Here is a 13,534-nt window from a genome sequence, read left to right as displayed (position 1 = left end):
CCAAGCCAACCAAACTCGCCAGTCACACATCACTCGATGGGATTGATATAGCAAGCTCCAAAACCTCCATGGAAACCACATGTCAGTAGCTGTTCTGGGCTATGGGCCGCATTGTGCAAAACAATTCAGCACGGCAACTTCTGAGTGAGTGAAATGAGCCACAAAGTGTTGTAGGCAAATATTTATTTATTTATTTATTAAATTTATTAATCGCCCATCTAACTGGTCACCCAGCCACTCTGGGCGATGTACAACCCACCATAAACAATTTAAAACAATAAAATTTTACCATAAATTTTTTTTAAAAAAAATACCCTAACCCACCCCTAATGCCTGCCTGAACAACCACGTTTTTAATGCACGACAGAAGCTCATTAAAGAGGGGGCATGATGGAGTTCCCTAGGGAGGGAGTTCCACAGAGTGGGGGCCACCACAGAGAAGGCCCTCTCCCTCGTCCCCACCAGTCTAGCTGTCCTGGCTGATGGGACAGAGAGAAGGCCATCCGAGGCTGATCTTGTTAAGCGGCCTGTCTGGTGTTGCTGGAGGCGCTCCTTAAGATAGGCTGGGCCGGAACCATATAGGGTTTTAAAGGTCAAAACCAACACCTTGAATTTGGCCCGGAAAACAACTGGTAACCAGTGCAACTCCTTCAGCACTGGAGTGATGTGATCTCGCCGGCGGCTGCCTTTAATCAGGCGAGCCGCCGCGTTCTGTACCAGCTGCAGTTTCCGAACCGTCTTCAAGGGTAACCCCACGTAGAGTGCATTACAGTAGTCTAAACGAGAGGAGACCAGGGCATGTACTACCGATGGGAGCAGATGGTCGGGAAGGTAGGGACGCAGCCGCCGTATCAGATGGAGTTGTTACAGCTCTGTCCGGCTCACAGCTGACACCTGAGCCTCCATGGACAGCTGGGAGTCCAAAATGACCCCCAGGCTGCGGACCTGGTCTTTCAAGGGTAGCTGTACCCCATTCAACACCAGGTCAACATCCCCCAGCCTCCTCTTGTCTCCCACCAAAAGTACCTCGGTCTTGTCAGGGTTGAGCTTCAGCTTATTCCTCCCCATCCAGCCACTCACCGTCTCCAGACATTTGGACAGGGATTCTACGGCCAACCTTGGTGAAGATTTGAATGAGAGGTAGAGCTGAGTGTCATCCGCATATTGATGACACTGCACCCAGAATGGCAAATAGCCCAGAATGGCAACTCCTGAGTGTCTGAAATTAACCAAATGCACCACGGTTCATTTTACGAGATGGCGCTGGTGCAGTTCATCATGAAGCGTCTACAGGGTCTAGGGGAAGATCTGCATAGGCCCCCTCCAAGAGCAGCCCATGGGTGTGGTGTGGTTTATGCTTAAAATATCAGGCTAGGGTGGGGGAGCCCCACTTGCTCTGGAAGCTCCCTGTGGCCTGTGGCCATTCACACCTCTCAGCCTAACCAGCCACACAGGGTTGTTGCAAGAACAAACTGGGGAGAGCATTATATTTCACCATGAGCTTCTTGAAGGTAGGTGGGATATAAATGTAGTGTCATGCCAGAGGCATGCGGTAGAGAGTGGGTTTGGACATCACGATAACCCATGATGAGTTAAAGAAGCCACAATGGCTTACTTAACCCATTGTGGGTTATCACACCATCTGTCAGGAATTTTATAACCTATGATGGCTTATTTGGCAGAAATAACTCACTCTGCTAACCCACAGTCTGTATTAGGGCTTATTTAACCCATCATGGGTTATTGTGTTGTTTGGTGGTCACTGTGGATTATTTTGGTCACCTACAGAAGTTTGTGTGGCAAGAGTGTTTGAGATCACTGCCACTCTGCTCCTTGCAGGCGTCCTCTATTTGTTGCACTGAGGATTTCCCCTCCTCTGGGGTAATTGTGCAAGGTTTTGATGGTGCATCAGGTGCTTCCTGACTAAGAGAGGCTGCATGTGAAGTTTGGTTCCAATCCTGAAAACTTCCAAGGGTTGATTTGTGCCATCCACTTTTTGGTGGACACTGGGATTTCGCTCCTTGTAGCCCTGCTGTGATGTAATGGATGAGCATTGAGTTTCTGGGGTATCTCTTACATGCAAATGAACAAGACACATAATATTATAATCCTACATGGGAAAAGAAGCAACCTAGCCTAGTCCAAAATTATGCAGCCATAATCAAATTAAATTTGTCTACTATTAAACCAACCAATGTAATATTTGTCTAATTTACCACTGAAAACCATTGCAGCATGTCCCCTTAATCTTCCCCTGCATGTGTAAGTCAGATAGTGGAAAGTTAAATTGTTTGGGAATGTGAACTGTGGCACGGAACAGGCATTGAAGTGTGGTTTCCATGGATGTCATGGAGCGTATTGCAACAGTCCCATCCAGTTACATGGGGCTGGTGGGTTTGGTTGGCTTGGCTCACTCGGAGGTTGCCATTCCGGCCTGTTTTCCAGAATATGGATTGTGGCCCGGAACGGCTATTGAAACACGGTTTCTGTGGAGGTTTTGGAGCTTATTATATCTGTCTCCTCTAGTATTGTTTGGCTGGTGAGTTTGGTTGATTTGGCTCACTCGGAAGTGGCTGTTCCAGGCCATTTTTCTTCAATACGGACTATGGCCTGGAACGGGAACTGGAACATGGTTTCTGTGGACGTTTTGTGGCTTAATACATCCCTGCCTTGGAGTTAGGCGTGACAGGTGGGTTTGGTTGATCTGGCTTGCTCGGAAGTGTCCGTTCCGGGCCATTCCGTTCCGTTCCCGATGTGTTCTGGGCGTTATGGGGTTAATGATAATACAATGTTGCAAGGGCCTTCCTCCTCAAGTGTCTCTAAGAAGTGTGCTACTTTTGGCATGCTTTTTCGATCTACAGGGGCGGCTCCGTCCTGTCCCGGCTTTTAGGCTGCCCCAGCGATGGTGTGGGAGGGACCCCACCCTGCCTGCCCTGTCATCCCAGCTCTTCCGGTTGGTGCCCGCACTCTTTCAGTCAGCTGTGATTGCGGGTCTTTGTGACGGATGGCTGTTGCCGCCGCCCCCCCCCCCCCCGTGGCCTGCCTTGAATATGCCTCAGGAGAGAAGAAGCAACAGCACTGACTCCCCTTCTCCGTCCTGCACAGCCCCGCTGGGGATGGGGGGTGGCAGCGGCTGGGAAGCGTGCTCAGCCTGCCGAGATGCCAAGAGTAAATGCAGCCAGGAGGTCGCGTCATGCCTGAGAGCCGGGGCTGGCTGGGCCAGGCGTTCTGTTGCGGCAAACCCAGGTTTACCGCTGTCTTGTCACGTGTGTGAGGAAGGGTTTGTGTTTGACCTCAGTGAGAAGGCAGCCTCTTCACCACTCCAGGCTCAGGGGCACTGCCCCAAGCCGGAGGGGGCAGCAGTATTTGCCTGGGGCACCAAGGTAAGCCTGGCTGCCAGTCCCTGTGGAGTGCTCCTGCTGGGACTAGTCCAGTTGGAAGAGTCGGGGCAGGCTGAGCTCCCCCCGCGCCGCCCCTTTGCCTTGGCCCTTCGGGGATGCCCAAGCCTTGGCCACGGATGTGGGGGGGCCTCCACACGCTGCGCCATGTGGCTGGCCAGCTTTGCTCACAGATGTGTCTCCCGCCCCAAAGACCCCAGTGCTGGGTGTCCATGAAGGGGGGCACGGCGGGTGGCAGCAGTGCTGTGCGCGGCAGGTGTGATGGACTTGGGCTCTGCCTGCGAAGGGAGCGGCGGTGGCAGAGGGGGACACTCCTGAGACGCTCCCGGCCATGTCCTGCCTTGCTGCCCCTGGCCCCGGCTGGAGCGTGGCCTCCAGGAGAAGGCTCACTCGGTCTCCCACCCACCTGCACGCTTTCTGTGGCCCCCTTGGCTCTCGCGGCACATGTGCAGTGCTGTGTGGCACGTCACAGAGTGTCGGTTCACGATGGGCTTGTGGGAACGTGCCTGAGCTGCTCCTCCCCCCACACACACCTGCCCCCTACAGATCCAGAGGCAGGAATGCGGATTCCCTCCCTCCTCTGGCGAAGGCCCTCGACTGAGATGGCGGCAAGGCCTTGCTGGTGTGCTTGGGGGCAGAGGGCGGGCGGGCCAGGCAGGGGAATGAGCTGCCCCGGGAGTTTCCTTGGCCCAGAGCGTCTCCCAGCAGGTGCTGCCCCCCCGCCCAGTTGCCAGATGTATTTTTAGCCCGATGAGGAAGGCTGCTGGGTGTTAAGCCCATAACCTTCAGCCCGTTTTGCTGCAAAGCAATCATCTGTTTGCGATCTGCAGCTCAGCACAATTTGGTGCCTGATATAGTTAAAGGCCCCCAATTTGGGGGCAGCGAGGGCAAGGAGGAAGGGAAGGGCTCCTTATGTAAGGTCTTGAAGGTCACAGGAAGTGAGGGGTCAGGAGCCTCCATGATCCCCCTGCCCTTCCCATTCGGTGAGCTTGATTTGACACCCCACCCCACCCCGGAACAATTCAGGCTCCTTTCATGGCAGAGGCCTCCAGGAGCAAGCGGTGGTTGGCAGTGTTCAGCCCCAAAGACCCGGCCGGCCTCTGGGCAAGTACTAAGCGGAGGAGCAGGTGCTGGTGCCATCCAAGCAGGCCTTTGGGGCAGAGGTCCAGTGCCCCACTCTGCACATGAGGGCCCCCAACGCAGCACATTTTGAAGGAAGAGAAATGATACCCGTGACCATCTGAAGAGGGAAGGGTGTGTGTGTGTAAGTCCAGAGTCCAAACTTACTGAACTGCACCACAGGGAACAGGGCCTGAGCACTGGGTCCCTCGAGGCAGAGAGCAGGCTCTGGGCTGCGCTGGGCCCCACCCAGCCACCTCCTCCTGAGCAAAGCAGTGAGCCCTGGGTCACCGGAACCGAGCGTGCTGGGGCTGGGAGGAAGAGGGGGATGCCAGACGAAGTGGTCCCCTGGAGACTGCCTGCCACGCCACGCAGCCCTGGTGCTGGGGATCCAGCTGGCCTGAGGCATTCCAGAAGGGCATCGGGGCGTTCCGTAGACCTAGGCCGGTCTCTTTTGTAAGGAGGGGGCTTAATCAGAGCAGAAGTGGAAGACACGAGTGAAGCAGTGAGGCGGGCCAGCCTCTGGGTGTGTTGCCAGCTGCTCTTCACAGTCCGGGGTGGGCGGTGGCCCAGTGCTGAGAAGGGGAAGCCCACCTCCTTACAGGACGGGGGATGTCTGACGAGGACATGATGGCTCAACTGCGCTCACATAAAGACAGAGGAGGAGCCGTGCTGGAGCAGACCAAAGGCCCCTCTAGTCCAGCATTCTGTTTGCACAGTGGCCGGCCAGATGCCCCGATGGAAAGCCACATGCAGGCCTGGAGCGCACAAGCACCCCGCCACTTGTGTTCCCCCGTAACTGGTGTGCGTGGGCTCACTGCCTCCGATGCTGGAGGCAGTCTGTAGCCATCGGGACTAGCAGCCACCGATGGCCTTGTCCTGCATGAATTTGGCTGACCCCACTTGAAAACCATTGCAATGGGTGGCCATCACTACACCTTGGGGTAGCAAATTCCATGGCTTAACTCTGTGCTGTGTGGAGAAGCCTTTCCTTTTGCCTGAATCGACCACCATGCAGCTTCATGGGAGGACCCCTTTGGATTCTCATATGATGAGAGGGAGAGAAATATTTCCTTGCCATCTTTCTCCTTGTCCTCTTTCTGGGCACCACAGAAAAAGCTCCATTGGGAGCCCACCTGGCCCTTGAATGCATGGACCCCACAAGACGGGTGGGGGGCTTTGCCTTCTGCCATTGCCATCTTTAAATATTGGCCTGAGGGTGCAGCCACAGGGGTGCTTTAGGAATGCAGCCCCGTCCTTCCTTCCCTCCGGCAGGGTGAGTGCGTGGCCTGCAGCCTGGAAACCCAAGTACAGAGGAAGAGCTATGGATTGGCATGTGGGGTGCGGCCTTTGTGGGAGGGGGGATTATGCTTCTGAGCCACAGCTGTTTCTAATGGAGGCGGCTTCATTTCAGGCATCTGTTGGCGAATGAGAAATGTTTGTGGGCGGGGGGCCCATGGAGAGCGCAGGTGACCCACTCCTCTCTTCTCCTGTCCCTCGTGAGATGCGGGCCAGATCCACTCACCAGCTTCTCTGGTGCAGGAACACCCTGAATAATGCGGGCATTGAGCTCTGACTTGGGGTGGGGGGAGTGGACCCCCACTATGCTGCAGTGCAGCCTCTTAACCCAGATGTAGCCAGACTGCCAGGGCCTGGTGTGAGCACGTCCCCTGTGCCGGGGTCATGTTTTCCAGAAAAGGCAAAGGGATGAGACAAATGGTGCCCTTTCTGCAATGTGCTGCCCTCGGCTATTGCTTCCTGGGCTTCTTGGTTAGGCTGGCCCCAGTGTCATCCCAGGGAGCTGGGGTGTCTGGAGTGATGGTTGTTCAGAGCAGCAGTCTCTACCTAATAAAGGGCAGGGAGCAGGGAGGGAGATTGCAGTAGCAGTAAGGAAATATTTTTAATTAAAACATCTGCATCCTGACAGGGGAAATGTCCTCTGTCATGGCTCCAGGGGTTTGGACGAGCAAGCTGCTGTTTCTAGCTCTGCATTCTCTGTTCACGGGGCATGTTTGCAAGGAAATGGTCTTGACAAGTGGGTCTTTGCTTCTGTCTGTTGTAGCACTGCTAGTCTATTCAGACAACAAAGGCTGATCTGGGTGGGACTGGGCTCCTTAATTGTACAATAAATATTACAGAAGGATCCATGTTGTGTCAGTCTGGGCAAGCAAAGCTGAAGCAAGGCCGCTAAAGATAGACTCCGGGCCCCCTCTTTTCTAATGTAGTCTTTCCTGGCCTTCAGTGGGAGGGAAAGCAGGAAGGCCCCAGTGCATGTAAAGGAGATCAGGAAACCTCTAGGTGCGCCAGGAGTGACCTTTATTGGGCCCAACATGTTTTGTGTCTCCTGGCCAGGCTGTCAATAACACCTCGGGATATGCTAAAACTTTCAAAAAGTCTTGGGAGCAGCAGCAGAGAAAAGGGAGTTGCTGCTGCTGCTCCCTTCTGAGCTGCAGCTTTCCTTCCCCAGCTTCTTTCTTTGTCTGCTTGTAGACTAGAAAGGCAAAAAGCCCAGCAAAGAGGGCCAAGAGGCTTGCTAAGGACTGCCTGTGTAATCCAAGATATATTCCCTCCAACCAGCACCTGTTTGCACCCAGTTTATTGATAGGAGCAGGGAAAGCAAGCTGGATTCCAGGCCTGGTGGTTGGGATAGGATTGAAAACGTATTTAGAGGAGCCTCAAAATGTACATCAGCATCAGCCTAACTTTAATAGGGAAGGGAATCCAGGTCTGTATGTTTTTGCATACAGTCCCGTTTGCAAAAATAAGCAGGCTTTTTGAGGAGAGAGGCAAGCCAGGCACAGATCAAACTGACTGATCATGTTCTAACCATTTAGAACTGCAAGTTTCTGCCCCGGATGGCACAGACGACGCTGCCAACTTTGCAGAGGGCGGCTTGTTGCCTGGAGACCAAAGCCTAGTGGAGAAGGAGAAGCTGCTGTATAGAGATGTTGCTGCCATGCCTCCTGGGACGGGAACCCCCCTCCAGCCCTCCAGCAGTCACCCGGAGGACGCTGCCACAGACACAAGGGGAAGGCTGCCTCATGCCGATGGTTCCACCAGGGTGGGTGCTGATCTGGATGTCCATGATGACCTTTCTGGCAGCCTGGAAAGAAATGAAGCCCACATTGCTGAACCAGAGGATGCCTCTGACAGAGGGCATGACATGGATGGGCAAGAAGGTGGACCCAGCTTGGAGGAAAAGCCTGAGCCACATCCTGTGGACAACACAGAGGAGGGGATGTTGGCTGGAGAAGAAGCCCCAGGGGATGAGCGAGGACACTTTGAGAGTGATGGCAAAGACACTGTCCCTGGAAGAAGTGGAGAACCCGTCCAGAGCCTTCTCCAGCCCTTTGAGGCAAGAGAGAAGGAAATGGCTCCTCAGCGGGACAACATCACACACACTGCTGGCTTGGCAAAAGGACATGGAGGCACTCTTGGTGGCAGCCACGCCTTAAGCGATGCCTCCCCAGCAAGGAACATTTTGGGGGCACCTGACACAGTGCAGCAGGGCCCCCAGGGGTCAGAGGAGCCAAGGAAGTCTAGGGAGGCAGGTGGTAGCCAAAGAGAGGGAGAAGGAGCAGGGAGGGAAATGGCAGGTGGTCCTGAGCAGCTGGAGGCAGAGGATTCTGATGAGGAAGAAGGGGTCACTGTGGCAAGGGCGACAGATGCCACCCTTGACGAAGGAGAAGATTCTGAGGAAGAAGGAGAAGATTCTGAGGAAGAAGGAGAAGATTCTGAGGATAGTGACTCCCAGTCACAGGAAGAAGACAAAGATGAAGCAGCAGCAGCAGAAGATGCTCCCCTAGCAGAGGAAAGGATTTCTCATGCAGAAGAGGAACAGAAAGATGGCGTTGTTCCCCTGGAAGAGGGAGAGGGGAGCTCCATTGAGCAACGAGCAGAGCATGGGGCAGAGGATACTGGCTGGGGGAAAGGTGTGGACAAGGCAGAGTCAGAAGATGCCCCTGACAGAGATGGCAGCCCAGTATCTGTTCGTGAGGCGGATGCCCACTCCCATCTCCATCACCAAGAGCAAGACCTGAGCGAAACAAAAATGACCTCTGGTTCTCCCAGCAGCGGGGATGACGAAATGCCCTCTGAGCAGGCCCAGCCAGCTCTGGCTGCAGACACAGTGGCTGAAGCAGCCAGCGCAGTGGGTCACAGCAACCCCCCAGTACCAGTGGCTGCTGGCCGGCTCACCCGGAGAGGTTCTGCTTCCGTCATCTAATGTTGTAGTGCTAAATAAAATGCCTCCTGCAGTTGCCTCAGCAGACCTAACCCGGTTGCCATCCCTGCTATTGAATGCTTTGGCTCATGAGTATGAGCCCAGCAGGAACTGGCAGAGGGGCCTGGGGGCAGGGGTGCCCTGGGGATAGCAGCTGCCAAAAGGTCAGCTCCAGATGTGAGATGGGCAGCTTGGGTTTAAAGGCATTTCACATTTGTAGTGGAGAGCCAAAATAAGCAAAGAGAATGTGCCTTGTGGAGCATCTGAGTTTTCTCACCTTGCGCTGGACGCAATATCCACAAAGTCTTTGCCTATTTAAACCCTGCAGAGCAGGACCAGTCCTTTGGGTTGTGTTCAGAGATAATCAGTTTAGCATTTCTGAGGCAGATAATGGAAAAGTTCGACCTGCAAAGCTACTTAAAGGTAGCTGTAATCATGCAAAAATCCAAAGTCTCTGTTAAGCTAAGTGGTTCTTTTTCTTCTGCAACAAAGTGACAACAACATGTTGTTATTTAATAACAACAACAACACAAAAGCTAAGTAGTGTGTAATTAGTGAGTTAAAAAGAACAAACCGTACCCACAGACTTACAATCTAAAACAAGTTGTAATTCTCAGGCATGTTGCACAGGGCTTCCTGAACTCAAACCCAAATGAGTTTCCTCCAGCATTTTGATAAACTTCCCAAGGAGTTCACTATGTTGATAGCTGATCTTTAAGGTCCCCCTGCCCCAATGATGGGTTTTTAAGAACATGGAGTGTCCAAAGTACAACCAGAAGAAATCCAGGGTTTCCAGCTTCTACCAGGAAGGTTCTGAGCGATGTGAATTATTTTGCTGTCTTCCAAGGGCAGTACGTTGCTGGCAGGGCTTTCGGGGCGGGGGTGTGTGTGTCCTTATAATGAAGATGTTGGCATAGTGTAAATTCCACGCCAGTGATCATATGATCACCTGCCATTGGGTGGGGGCAGGAAGCAGGAGCAGCGTCCCTTTGTTAATGCTGCTCTTGGGAGGACACATGGGTGAGGCCAAAGTGTAACTGGAGCTGCATCTCACAGCTGTCCTGGGGGACTGGAAAGGGTCGGTCTCTCCCTCTCCCTCTCGGCTGCCCTGTGTGATTAGCTGGGCCCATCTCCCAGCTGGCAACACAGACCTTCACTGGCAAGCATACCCTGTCAGGGCCCCAGCAATGCATCCACACAGGGCTCCACTGACTCCCAGGGACGTGGAAAGGAATTGGGACATGGTTGGCAGAGGAACAGTCACTTGCGCATTGGCCCAAAGAGGCACGGCAGGAGGGTGGGACAAAAGGAACAGGGCCTTCCTGCCTGGATGCAGCCACACAGCAGGGCGAGCCTCCTTGCTCATCAGCCCTATACTAATTTGGGAATGGATGCAGACTTCACGTTTCCCCGTCGCCTGATCCTGTTGTTCAGGATGGCCAAACATGCATTACCAGGGTGGATTCCAAGCCAGCCAGAAGGCAGTGCACGAGGCAGTTTGCTGTCTACGGCAAAGGACAAGATCCCGCCCCCCCGCGCACGCCTATTCCATGTAGGAAAGCTGACTAGACCGGCCACTGAATCTTAGTTCAAATCCGGTGATGACCAGTGCCTTCCACTGTGCCTGAGGGTAACAGGCTAGCTTAGGGGGCTCGGGGAGACACTTGGCACACACAGCTCCACCCCACAGCATCTCACTTCCACTCCTCACCCTCCAGTATCTGCCACCTGCCTCAGTCTGCCTAATGGCAGGGCCAGCCCTAACAACCCAACAGGAAGAAACCACAGGAATTTCTCACTTTCTGGACCTTCAAGAAGCCTTACAACCAAGGGAATATAAAATAGCATTGAATTGTTTTAAAAAAATCAGCCGTAATGCAATAAAACCATAAAACCAATAATTCAGTGGTAAAAAACAACCACCACCCAGCCAATAAGCCTCACAGATAAGACCAAACCAGAGCAGCATCAAATGCACTGCGTGTCGTCCTCTGTTGTGTATGCATGTGGGGTGTGTGTGTGTGTAATGCCTTTTGGTCCCCTTGGCCCTGAAGCTTTGGTAGGCTGAAGCTCAAGGATGACACTATGACATCCTTACATTATGGGGTTTAAATAGGTTGGTGCTATTTATTTCTTTTATTGTTGTATTTTTAATTTATTTGTTTTCAGGCTATGTTTTAATTAAGACGTTAAGCTGGGTTTTATTGGCAGCTGCCTTGAGCATCATTTTTGGGGGCAGAAAGGCAGGATAGAAATTAAACAAACATCCTTTAAGGGCACATCTGGACAGAGTTTTTGACAGGGGCCAGGAGAGCTCATCCAAATGCTGCAGTAGACAGGCACAGAGGAGATTGTGCATGGGCTCACGTTGAGCCAGTTCCCGGCCTGTCCTTGTCCTGGGGTACAATCAGCTTAGTAATAGCAAAGCAGGGAACTTCCAGAAGGGGCGTGGAAAACTCTTTGGTCAACAAGGATCTTTTGGAGTCACCTGGAAGTGCTGCCCAGACACAAACCAAAGTTCTTGAGCTACGGGGGAGAAGTTGGCAAAGCTGCTCTCTGAAATTCCCCCCACAGCACACCCCTTTCAGGTCCACAAGTGATGTTGCAGTTGTTGCTGCTGTTGTTCCAGGAGCAGGGGCGGATTGCATTTCTCATACTGGTAATTCAGATATAAAACCTGAATTGATGAGAAGGTACATCTGATTTTTAAATGCCTCTCTTCCGGTTTCTATTTTGCATTAACAAGTTGATTCGGTGTGGCTTGGGAAGGCATTCTGTGGCATATTTTCAGTGCGGTTGCTTGTGTGTGTGAGTGAGTGAGAGAGAGAGAGAGAGAGAGAGAGAGAGACTCTCCTCTCCTTGGTTCACACTGGGAAATTGGAATTCAGCAGCCTCTAAATTTAGAAGATTGTCCTCCAGCAGCAGCTGGCCCCTGGCCAGGCTGAGTTCCAGCCACTCTTGGCATCAGCGGAAATCCTTGTTGGGGAGATGAGGCAGCTGTGGGGAGGAATGTCTGTGCGAGGGAAACATCACAGGGTGCCAAAGAGCTGAATGAGCACCATGTACAACACACACCATGTACAACACACACCGCACACCGCCTTGCAAGCTGGAGCCGAGTCCCTCCTGTGCACGTGGCCTGTAGCTGAGATGCTCTCTTTGCTCTTCCCGCAGAGGAGGTGGAGGGCACTGGGGAGCCTGCCTCCAGAGACCGCTCCCACATTGAGAGCACCCTGAAACTGAAGGAGGAAAAACCTGCAGATGACTACTCAGGTAACAGTAGGAGAGGGCACCTGCGGGGCCAGGGGGTGCTGGGAGAAGTGGGACACCCCCTTCCGATGCTCGGCATGATCTGGGTAGCAGCTCCTGCTTCCCAGCAAGGTCCTCAGCTCTTCCACACAGAGGGCCTCTGGACCATGGAGGTCCAATCCAACTGTATTTTACTTTTGTAGCCCCTCCCCCATTACATAGGACCCTGCAGCCCAAAGGATGCCATGCGCATAAATCGTTGCTGACAAATGTCTCCCACCGCAGCCGTGTGGCTTGCTCTCCACCCAAATACTCGCCCGTCCCCCACGTCTTGGAGCGCCCTCAGCTCAGCTCAGCTGCTCCCTTCTCCAGCCTTGTAAGGGGACTGGTGGCGGGGGACTTCTGGATTCCTCTGAAAGACCAAATCGTATCAAGGAATCTCGGTATGCACATCGGAAGCTGCCTTATACTGCGTCAGACCCTTGGTCCGTCTAGCGCAGCGTCGTCGACACTGACTGGCAGCCAGGGTTTCAGGCAGGCAGGATTCTTTCCCAGCTCTGCCTGGAGATGCCGGGGCTTGAACCTGGGGCCTTCTGCAGGCCAAGCAGGGGCTCTGCTGCTGAGCTGCAAGAACAGAGGGAGCGGGGAGAGAGGGAGAGAGAGAGAGAGAGAGAGAGAGAGAGAGAGTTGGTTAGTGAATGAGAATCTGGCAGGGGAAGGAGAGTAGGAGTTGGAGGTCCCTTTCGATAACAGATGCCGCAGTCCTTTTTTAATGCAGGTGACATTTTTATTCACCCAGGCATTTTAAATTTATTGTAATAGTTTTGAAGATTGTATCTATTTTATTGTTTATTTTATTGTGATTTACATTTATTGTACACCGCCTTGAAATTCATTTAGGATGAAGGGTGCTATATAAATGGTTTAAACATGTTTCCCGCCCAAAGGTCCTCCTGCCCTCGCCACTTTTGCCACTGGGTGTCCTCCTCTGCAAGGCAAGAGACACTGCAACGGCTAGGGATGTACGAAAGTCACTTACCTTTTTGCGGATTCTGTTCATGGTGGGGGGGAGGCGTTCCGTCCCTCCCCCCGGAATCCTTGACGGGGGGGGGAGGAGATCTGGTCCTCCCCCCCGGAATCCTCGATGGCCGGCTGTGCTCCGCGGCGGCTCCGCAGAGCAGCTGGCCAGGCCCAGGCCATGGCCGTCCGCAGCCGGATTTCCGGCCGTGGAGGGCTCTGGGTAAAAAAACAAAAAAACAGAAACGCGTACACAAATGGCAGTGGCTACAGCCGCCGCCATTTGCATTCCTTATTTTTTGCCGTCTTAGTCTATGTCAATATTTACATACACTAAGATGAAGAAAAGAAAGGGGAACGCAAATAGCATACTGGGCGCTATTTGCGTTCCCCTTTCTTTTCTTCGTCTTATTCTACGTAAATATTTACATAGACTAAGACAGCGAAAAATAAGGAATGCAAATGGCGGCAGCCATAGCCGCTGCCATTTGCGTACGCGTTGTTTTTTGTTGTTTTTTACCCAGACGTG

The 13,534-nt window shown here is 53.1% G+C and overlaps 1 protein-coding gene and 1 long non-coding RNA gene across 3 annotated transcripts in view; one reads left to right on the top strand and one right to left on the bottom strand.

The window, feature by feature from the left end:
- Window positions 1-13,534, top strand: part of SRL (sarcalumenin) — a 37,553-nt gene that overhangs the window by 8,957 nt on the left and 15,062 nt on the right. Inside the window, exons 2-3 of one of the 2 annotated variants that reach the window (XM_084817947.1) lie at window positions 7,352-8,722; window positions 11,914-12,012. In XM_084817947.1, coding sequence (XP_084674073.1) covers window positions 7,352-8,722; window positions 11,914-12,012 — 1,470 coding nt within the window. The remainder of the gene's footprint in view (window positions 1-7,351; window positions 8,723-11,913; window positions 12,013-13,534) is intronic. The other variant, XM_084817948.1, reaches the window with a different exon arrangement.
- LOC146336390 (uncharacterized) lies at window positions 12,200-13,202 on the bottom strand. Its single transcript, XR_014785478.1, has 2 exons — window positions 13,028-13,202; window positions 12,200-12,612 (listed from the first exon to the last, which is right to left on the bottom strand). It is a non-coding gene; the product is annotated as an uncharacterized LOC146336390 (long non-coding RNA).

The sequence above is a fragment of the Heloderma suspectum genome, chromosome 12 (genome assembly GCF_057233095.1).
Source record: "Heloderma suspectum isolate Gila_16-S chromosome 12, 16-S_ref, whole genome shotgun sequence".
In the NCBI taxonomy this organism is placed as follows: domain Eukaryota; kingdom Metazoa; phylum Chordata; class Lepidosauria; order Squamata; family Helodermatidae; genus Heloderma; species Heloderma suspectum.
This window is presented reverse-complemented; position numbering and strand designations above follow the sequence as displayed.